This window comes from Ctenocephalides felis, unplaced genomic scaffold (genome assembly GCF_003426905.1).
Source record: "Ctenocephalides felis isolate EL2017-DRISC unplaced genomic scaffold, ASM342690v1 CF-g0.4_SCAFFOLD_01451, whole genome shotgun sequence".
Taxonomy (NCBI): Eukaryota; Metazoa; Arthropoda; class Insecta; order Siphonaptera; family Pulicidae; genus Ctenocephalides; species Ctenocephalides felis.
Genome location: NW_020537605.1, coordinates 23,330 through 32,663, shown reverse-complemented (window position 1 = coordinate 32,663; position 9,334 = coordinate 23,330). Strand labels below are relative to the sequence as shown.

The 9,334-nt window shown below is 34.3% G+C and overlaps 5 protein-coding genes and 1 pseudogene across 5 annotated transcripts; 2 read left to right on the top strand and 4 right to left on the bottom strand.

Moving 5' to 3' along the window:
* Positions 1 to 36: 36 nt before the first annotated feature.
* LOC113369717 lies at positions 37 to 7,532 on the top strand. Its single transcript, XM_026610286.1, has 3 exons — positions 37 to 470; positions 5,298 to 5,586; positions 7,030 to 7,532. Exons 1-3 carry the CDS (start codon positions 68 to 70, stop codon positions 7,505 to 7,507), a joined length of 1,170 nt encoding a protein of 389 aa, XP_026466071.1. The 5' UTR covers positions 37 to 67; the 3' UTR covers positions 7,508 to 7,532.
* On the bottom strand, positions 1,455 to 2,214 carry LOC113369707 (histone H1-like). Its single transcript, XM_026610277.1, has one exon. It carries the CDS (start codon positions 2,176 to 2,178, stop codon positions 1,483 to 1,485), a length of 696 nt encoding a protein of 231 aa, XP_026466062.1. The 5' UTR covers positions 2,179 to 2,214; the 3' UTR covers positions 1,455 to 1,482.
* Positions 4,591 to 5,016, bottom strand: LOC113369710 (histone H2A). Its single transcript, XM_026610279.1, has one exon. It carries the CDS (start codon positions 5,005 to 5,007, stop codon positions 4,633 to 4,635), a length of 375 nt encoding a protein of 124 aa, XP_026466064.1. The 5' UTR covers positions 5,008 to 5,016; the 3' UTR covers positions 4,591 to 4,632.
* Positions 5,232 to 5,683, top strand: LOC113369713 (annotated as a pseudogene).
* LOC113369715 (histone H4) lies at positions 6,438 to 6,899 on the bottom strand. Its single transcript, XM_026610284.1, has one exon. It carries the CDS (start codon positions 6,817 to 6,819, stop codon positions 6,508 to 6,510), a length of 312 nt encoding a protein of 103 aa, XP_026466069.1. The 5' UTR covers positions 6,820 to 6,899; the 3' UTR covers positions 6,438 to 6,507.
* A 959-nt stretch (positions 7,533 to 8,491) lies between the features above and the next one.
* On the bottom strand, positions 8,492 to 9,251 carry LOC113369708 (histone H1-like). The gene has a single exon (XM_026610278.1). The coding sequence runs from the start codon at positions 9,213 to 9,215 to the stop codon at positions 8,520 to 8,522; it is 696 nt and encodes a 231-aa protein (XP_026466063.1). The 5' UTR covers positions 9,216 to 9,251; the 3' UTR covers positions 8,492 to 8,519.
* Positions 9,252 to 9,334: the final 83 nt, after the last annotated feature.

Sequence of the window (9,334 nt, the reverse complement as noted above, 5' to 3'; positions counted from 1 at the left end):
CCGGACGCGTCAGTATCAAACGATCGTCAAAACGAGAAGGTTCTCGAAACGAAATCTAGGAGTTATAATGGCCCGTACGAAGCAGACAGCTCGCAAGTCCACCGGTGGCAAGGCGCCCCGTAAGCAGCTTGCAACGAAAGCGGCTCGCAAGAGCGCGCCGGCGACCGGCGGTGTGAAGAAGCCGCATCGTTATCGGCCTGGCACCGTAGCTCTGCGTGAGATCCGTCGTTACCAGAAGAGCACCGAGCTTCTCATACGAAAGTTGCCGTTCCAACGTCTAGTGCGCGAGATCGCTCAGGACTTCAAGACCGATCTGCGTTTTCAGAGCTCCGCCGTCATGGCATTGCAGGAAGCTAGCGAGGCCTATTTGGTTGGCCTGTTCGAAGATACAAACTTGTGCGCGATCCACGCCAAGCGCGTAACCATCATGCCCAAGGATATTCAACTAGCTCGGCGTATTCGAGGAGAACGCGCTTAGACGCCTGTCGTCCTATAAAACAAATCGGTCCTTTTCAGGACCACCAAAATGATCAATTAAAAGAACTTTTATTATTTTCAAATTATTTTATTTTGCAGAATTATTCCATCGATACGTTAGAAATTTTTATTGATTTTTTTTTTAATTGAAATTATTGACAACACACATGATTTGACTTGTTGAATAGTGTGTTGTTGTGTTAAGTTTAAAAAATATTATAGTTGAATTTGTAAAATTCGTCATGAATTTCTGAAAGCTTCTTTAAAAAATTCTAAATTTAATTAATATGGGCGAGTTGCCGTTCTGATGATAGAAATTTATATTATATATATTATATTATATATATTTATATATATAAATATTTTTTTTTTATTGTATATTTTTTAATTTCATATATAGTTATTTAAAGTTATATAAATTTCTTTTTCGAATACGATATGAAAAAAAGATTGAAACTTCATAAATTATTAATGTATATTTATTTCATTAATTAATTTCCATTTACTTATTATTTTATAAAAAAAAAATTAGAAAAAATTATGAATTTAATTATTATGAGAGTTGCCGTTCTATGTATAGTTGATTTATTTAAAGTGATATATAAAACTTTTATTAATAAATTATTGATTATATTTCATTTGATTAAGATAATTTATTCATATAAAATTATTTAAAAAAAAATAATAAATAAATATAAAATTCAGCGATTGATATTGAACAACTCCCTACCAAAGACGAAATTGAAAATTGAAAAGACTTTGACTTTTAAATTTCGTCAATGACACAACACGGCGGCGAGGAACACAGCGAGCGTTGCTGCGCTCCTGTTACAAATATTTTATTAAAATTTTTTCCGAAGTCCACGAAAAGGCTATAATATAAGATGATAAGATATATATAAGTAAAATAATAATGTTCTTTGATAAAAATTTATTGTTAGTCCTGAAAAGGACTTTGTGCAAACATTTTCGTTTGCTGTTGTGTAAAAAGATAATGAAATGTTTTCACTTCTTTTTCGGTGACGCTTTTTTCAAAGGTTTGGCTACTTTTGATGTCTTCTTTGGCGATTTAGGTTTCTTTGCGGCTGCGGTCTTGACGGTTTTCTTCGTTTTGCTCGTTGCCTTGGCCGATGAGGCTTTCGTCGACTTACCCTGAATGGTCTTCTTCTTATCGACTGTCGTCTTAGGTTTCGCCGACGACTTTTTTAATGTGCCCGCTGCGGATGCAGACTTCTTTTTAGGGGACGAAGCAGGTTTGGCGGCGCCCTTCGACTTTGCTGTCTTCGATTTTGCTTTTGCCGCTGGCGTCTTAGCGGTCCTGGCTTTTCCAGCCGAAACACCGCTTTCGCCGCCGCTCTGTTTAGCGTTCGCGGCAAGTTTGAACGAACCCGAAGCACCTTTGCCTTTTGTTTGAATCAGTGTGCCCGCTTGAACAGCTGACTTTAAATACTTTTTAATGAACGTTGACATTTTCTCGGCGTCGATTTTATAATTGGCCGACATATATTTCTTAATCGCCTGCAGCGACGATCCGCCGCGTTCTTTCAGACTTTTAATAGCGTTGTTTACCATTTCAGATGTAGGAGGATGGGACGGCTTCACTCGCGGTTTTTTAACAGCCGCAGTCTTGCCCTTTTTCGGCGATGCTGTCGCTGGCGCAGCGGTTGCCGCCGGCGACGTAGATAAAGCGTTATCTGACATTATAGTAAAAAATCGTAGGTTAAAATGTAAATCTAACACGTGATTGGTTAAATATGTTAGGGGCGTGGCCAAAAACTATATTCGAAAAGTGTAGGACCGAGGAGAAAACAATAATATTTGAAAATTTTACAAAAATGTAAATTATTTGTAAAAAATTAAATCCAGCGCTTTTATTCTAAATAATTCGCATAAAACAATGGATTTACATGATAGCCAAATTCATCCCCAACATATCATCAAAAGCATGATTTATTTCAACGGTTAGTTTTTCTAAAATATCGCTAATTATATTCAAATAACTTCTGCACTCAATAGTGCGTTTTCAACAAAATCGTTATCGCATTTTTATGAGCATTGAGATATGTTATATTTGATGCGATGTAATTATACTTATATATCCTAGAAACAGTTTTTGTAAATTTTTATTCATAAATAGTATCATAATTGTTCATAAACTGTCATTGAACATTCATTTGAGTACTCTATGAATCTATACTGAACAATAGCTAATATAAACGATTTGATTAAATAACGAATATAATATTTTATTAAAATAAAATATTATTTGTATGAAATAATTAATTATATTTACGATGTAATACACTATCAATACACCAACGCATAAATTCGGTTAGAAATCATTTGTGTAAAACATTATGTCGCGTCGTGCATTCAAGTTCAAGAAGTGTGCTCTATTCTCTTTTTGCATAGTATCTAATAAAATAATATTATCGTTATAATTAATTATTTCATTCGTAGTTTTCAAAAGAACGATAAAATACAAAACAGTAAACAATTGTACTGTTGTTTCTTGAAATAACTTGAGTCAAAAAATTCACAAACTGTTTATTCTGTAAAATCATAATATTTCTATCATATTATATTTTATTAAAATAAATCGAATGTATAAATAATTTAGTCATTAATAATAAAATATAATATTTATGTTTTTTTTTTTTTTAATTCAATTGTATAGAATAAAATAATAATATCTTATATTCATTGCCGAGAAAAGATTATATATTAGTTGATATTTAATAAATATTATTTTATTCTTTTATTCTTGAATGCTGCTGCTGAACTGAATATGCGGCTCTGCTGCTATATCTAAACACGCTGACCGTGAATAACCGTTTGTTCGAGGGTCAGAAAACATGCAAGATTTTAGCCTAAATGGTGATTGTTATTAGAATTGAATGACTGGAGAACCATACGAAATTTTAACAATGTATTATAATTTATATGGTTTCTTTATGAAAATATAGAAATATTGTCAATAATTGCTGCAATCTAAATGTAATTTGCATTTCAATAAGTGATCAATCACACAGATTGCTCTCTACTAGCTAAACAGTAAAAGATACGAAAAAACTTTGTTCGTACGAAAGATGCAGAATAAAATCACGAATAAAATGATATATAAATCGTTATGTGTGTTCATATAATTTTTTCGAGATTATCTAATTTTTCTTAAATTTTAAGGAAATATGTAAATAATACCTAAATATACAAAATTTATATTCGACAATAGTAAAATTTCATAATAATTCATTATAACTTTATAATAATACTATTATAATTTTATAACAATTCATTTATTTATGATTATTAATAAATTTTGTACGATAATTATTAGTAAAACTTTCCACGATCACTAAGCCACGCCCCTTTTTAAAAACACGCGTCAAAATTCACTATAACATTATTATTTTCTTTATGAATAATTATTATTTTATTCTTCTCGTCGAGACTAACAAATTGCTATAAGGTATTATGGTATTGACATTGATATCTAGCGTAAATGCTTGCTGAAACATTTAGGCCACTATACAGCGGCAGTTCCTAAACACGACGACCGTGAATAACCGTTTGCTCGAGGGTCAGAAAACATGCGAGATTTTAGCCTGAATTGCGAATGTTATAAAAATCAAATCATTAACAAACCCTACAATTTTTTTTTTTAAATATACAAATTCTATAATCGATATTAGTGAAATTCAATAATAATTGATAACATAATAACATATAAATGTGCTAATATTCGATAATAAAACAAGAATTATTTATTTGATGTTGAAATCACTACAAAAATTAATATACTTATATAGATTTTTTTTATATTCATTTTAAATGATTTATAACAACGTAACTAATAAATAAAGTTATTATTTCGTACATTTATAACCTTAAATATTCTTTGATTCATTCAAACAAATGTTGTTATTTATATTTATTTAAATAAAAATATCTAAAATCAATTGAATTATATACCGAATGTTATGATAAAAAAATTAAAATAAATTAAAATGAGTATTGAATAGTAAATTAAATAGTATTATAAATAAAATAGTAAAATAATAAATAAATAGTAAAATAATATATGTTCATTTTTTGAATAAAGTTGTTCGTCCTGAGAAGGACGGTTTTATGTCAATTTGCGACAATAAAAGAAATTTAAGCTTTCTTTTCTGTCTTCTTTGGCAAAAGCACAGCTTGTATGTTCGGCAATACACCGCCCTGAGCAATCGTAACACCCGATAACAGTTTGTTGAGTTCCTCGTCATTGCGGATGGCCAGTTGCAAATGACGCGGAATTATTCTGGTCTTCTTGTTGTCGCGAGCCGCATTGCCGGCTAACTCGAGAACTTCGGCGGCCAGATATTCCATGACTGCAGCGAGGTAGACGGGTGCACCAGCGCCGACACGCTCGGCATAGTTGCCTTTGCGTAGCAAACGATGAATACGACCGACTGGAAACTGAAGACCGGCACGGTTAGACCGTGACTTAGCCTTTCCCTTGACTTTACCGCCTTTGCCTCGACCAGACATGTTTACAGGTTCGTGTTTCAAACTGAGAATGATATCAAAGTTCTCGAACGGGCCCGTATAGATTTCTGAGCGTTGCAAGCACACGCCCATTTTTTTGTAGACACGCCCCTCCCTCCCTGCCTACGTACGTTGTTACGGCTTCAGTCAAAACGTTGAAGCAGTACGAAAACGGAGCGTCGGCACGACTCATTTCGTATCAGTCAGTGTACTAGTAAACATCAGACATGCCACCGAAAACCAGCGGTAAAGCGGCTAAGAAAGCAGGCAAAGCCCAGAAAAATATTTCAAAGGGCGACAAGAAGAAGAAAAACGTAAGCGCAAGGAGAGCTATGCCATTTATATTTACAAAGTCTTGAAACAAGTCCATCCTGACACGGGCATTTCGAGCAAGGCGATGAGCATCATGAACAGCTTTGTGAATGATATCTTCGAGCGTATAGCGGCCGAGGCATCGCGTTTGGCTCACTACAACAAACGCTCTACAATCACTAGTCGGGAAATTCAGACAGCAGTCCGGCTATTGCTACCAGGCGAGTTGGCCAAACACGCCGTCAGCGAAGGTACTAAGGCCGTAACCAAGTACACCAGCTCGAAATAAAATGATGAAGATTTTGTGATGCCACTTATATGTTCTGTCGACAATAACAAAGGCCCTTCTCAGGGCCCACAAATATTTTACAAAAGAACTTTATAATTTTTACATTGGTTTTATAGATAAAATAAAATAACCTGACACTAATGATATTTTATTAGGATTTTCAATAAATTTTGATCAGATTTCTATTAGAGATCGTTATTATTAATTTATATTATAAATAATGTTCAATTTCTATATATTTTCAATATGATAAAAATTAATGATTGAATATTCAATTCAATTTAAAACTTTAGTTTTTCAAATTTAGTTAATAAGTTTAAGTTTATTTTAATTTATTATAAAATATATTTATATTAAAAAAAATCGCAATTTAAATATTTTCGTAAAAATAAAATTATTGTCGTAAATATTTTAAAAATTTTATTATTTAAATATATAAAATATATTATTACATATTATATAAATTTAAATAATATGCAAAATTTAATAAATTCATTCATTTAATTGAGCTCCTTCAATTCAGAGCCCTTTTCGAAGCCCTTAACTGTAAAGTATACTAATACTAAAAGTATACTCTATTTTCTATTAATTGAAGCCCCCCCCATGTAAGAAAAGAAATCAATTGCATATAAAAAGTCAATACGAAAAAATAGTAAAATATATATTAATTAATACTTTCTTTAAAACATATTCGAAGGGCTTTCCAATTTGATAATATTATCAATAATATTACCAAAGCAAGTTATTCTGCAAGAAAATAAACAAATTTCATATAAAATCAAATAAAGCCTGTACGTAAATTGTAAAATATATTACTTGTTCTTTTAATTATATTTGACAGCCCTTAAAAGGGCTCTTTTTTGTTTTGTATTTATAAGAAATGACTGCGTCCGTTGATCAATTTAACCGCCGAAACCGTACAGTGTACGACCCTGACGTTTGAGCGCATATACGACATCCATAGCGGTTACGGTCTTCCTCTTGGCGTGCTCGGTGTATGTGACTGCATCGCGGATAACGTTCTCGAGAAACACTTTCAGAACACCGCGGGTCTCTTCGTAGATTAGACCCGAGATACGCTTGACGCCGCCACGGCGAGCAAGACGACGTATAGCCGGCTTTGTAATACCTTGGATATTATCGCGAAGAACTTTCCTGTGTCGCTTAGCGCCACCCTTTCCGAGTCCCTTACCACCTTTGCCACGGCCGGTCATTTTTCAATATATCGCAGTCGGGATAAATTTACAAATTGATGTTAACAGCTCGAAGTCTGAATAACGACTGAATTCCGACGAGCGAAATTATTGAAAAGTTTGAGCTCGCTAGGCCACGCCCATCATAGCTATGCGAGCATTCGGCGCCGACCAATGACAGCCGAGCACAGCATCGGACATTCGTAATGTATTTTGATCATAATATTCGAGCCGGACGCGTCAGTATCAAAACGATCGTCAAACGAGAAGGTTCTCGAAACGAAATCTAGGAGTTATAATGGCCCGTACGAAGCAGACAGCTCGCAAGTCCACCGGTGGCAAGGCGCCCCGTAAGCAGCTTGCAACGAAAGCGGCTCGCAAGAGCGCGCCGGCGACCGGCGGTGTGAAGAAGCCGCATCGTTATCGGCCTGGCACCGTAGCTCTGCGTGAGATCCGTCGTTACCAGAAGAGCACCGAGCTTCTCATACGAAAGTTGCCGTTCCAACGTCTAGTGCGCGAGATCGCTCAGGACTTCAAGACCGATCTGCGTTTTCAGAGCTCCGCCGTCATGGCATTGCAGGAAGCTAGCGAGGCCTATTTGGTTGGCCTGTTCGAAGATACAAACTTGTGCGCGATCCACGCCAAGCGCGTAACCATCATGCCCAAGGATATTCAACTAGCTCGGCGTATTCGAGGAGAACGCGCTTAGACGCCTGTCGTCCTATAAAACAAATCGGTCCTTTTCAGGACCACCAAAATGATCAATTAAAAGAACTTTTATTATTTTTCAAATTATTTTATTTTGCAGAATTATTCCATCGATACGTTAGAAATTTTTATTGATTTTTTTTTTAATTGAAATTATTGACAACACACATGATTTGACTTGTTGAATAGTGTGTTGTTGTGTTAAGTTTAAAAAATATTATAGTTGAATTTGTAAAATTCGTCATGAATTTCTGAAAGCTTCTTTAAAAAATTCTAAATTTAATTAATATGGGCGAGTTGCCGTTCTGATGATAGAAATTTATATTATATATATTATATTATATATATTTATATATATAAATATTTTTTTTTTTATTGTATATTTTTTAATTTCATATATAGTTATTTAAAGTTATATAAATTTTCTTTTTCGAATACGATATGAAAAAAAGATTGAAACTTCATAAATTATTAATGATTATATTTTATTTCATTAATTAATTTCCATTTACTTATTATTTATATAAAAAAAAATTAGAAAAAATTATGAATTTAATTATTATGAGAGTTGCCGTTCTATGTATAGTTGATTTATTTAAAGTGATATATAAAACTTTTATTAATAAATTATTGATTATATTTCATTTGATTAAGATAATTTATTCATATAAAATTATTTAAAAAAAAATAATAAATAAATAAATAAAATTCAGCGATTGATATTGAACAACTCCCTACCAAAGACGAAATTGAAAATTGAAAAGACTTTGACTTTTAAATTTCGTCAATGACACAACACGGCGGCGAGGAACACAGCGAGCGTTGCTGCGCTCCTGTTACAAATATTTTATTAAAATTTTTTCCGAAGTCCACGAAAAGGCTATAATATAAGATGATAAGATATATATAAGTAAAATAATAATGTTCTTTGATAAAAATTTATTGTTAGTCCTGAAAAGGACTTTGTGCAAACATTTTCGTTTGCTGTTGTGTAAAAAGATAATGAAATGTTTTCACTTCTTTTTCGGTGACGCTTTTTTCAAAGGTTTGGCTACTTTTGATGTCTTCTTTGGCGATTTAGGTTTCTTTGCGGCTGCGGTCTTGACGGTTTTCTTCGTTTTGCTCGTTGCCTTGGCCGATGAGGCTTTCGTCGACTTACCCTGAATGGTCTTCTTCTTATCGACTGTCGTCTTAGGTTTCGCCGACGACTTTTTTAATGTGCCCGCTGCGGATGCAGACTTCTTTTTAGGGGACGAAGCAGGTTTGGCGGCGCCCTTCGACTTTGCTGTCTTCGATTTTGCTTTTGCCGCTGGCGTCTTAGCGGTCCTGGCTTTTCCAGCCGAAACACCGCTTTCGCCGCCGCTCTGTTTAGCGTTCGCGGCAAGTTTGAACGAACCCGAAGCACCTTTGCCTTTTGTTTGAATCAGTGTGCCCGCTTGAACAGCTGACTTTAAATACTTTTTAATGAACGTTGACATTTTCTCGGCGTCGATTTTATAATTGGCCGACATATATTTCTTAATCGCCTGCAGCGACGATCCGCCGCGTTCTTTCAGACTTTTAATAGCGTTGTTTACCATTTCAGATGTAGGAGGATGGGACGGCTTCACTCGCGGTTTTTTAACAGCCGCAGTCTTGCCCTTTTTCGGCGATGCTGTCGCTGGCGCAGCGGTTGCCGCCGGCGACGTAGATAAAGCGTTATCTGACATTATAGTAAAAAATCGTAGGTTAAAATGTAAATCTAACACGTGATTGGTTAAATATGTTAGGGGCGTGGCCAAAAACTATATTCGAAAAGTGTAGGACCGAGGAGAAAACAATAATATTT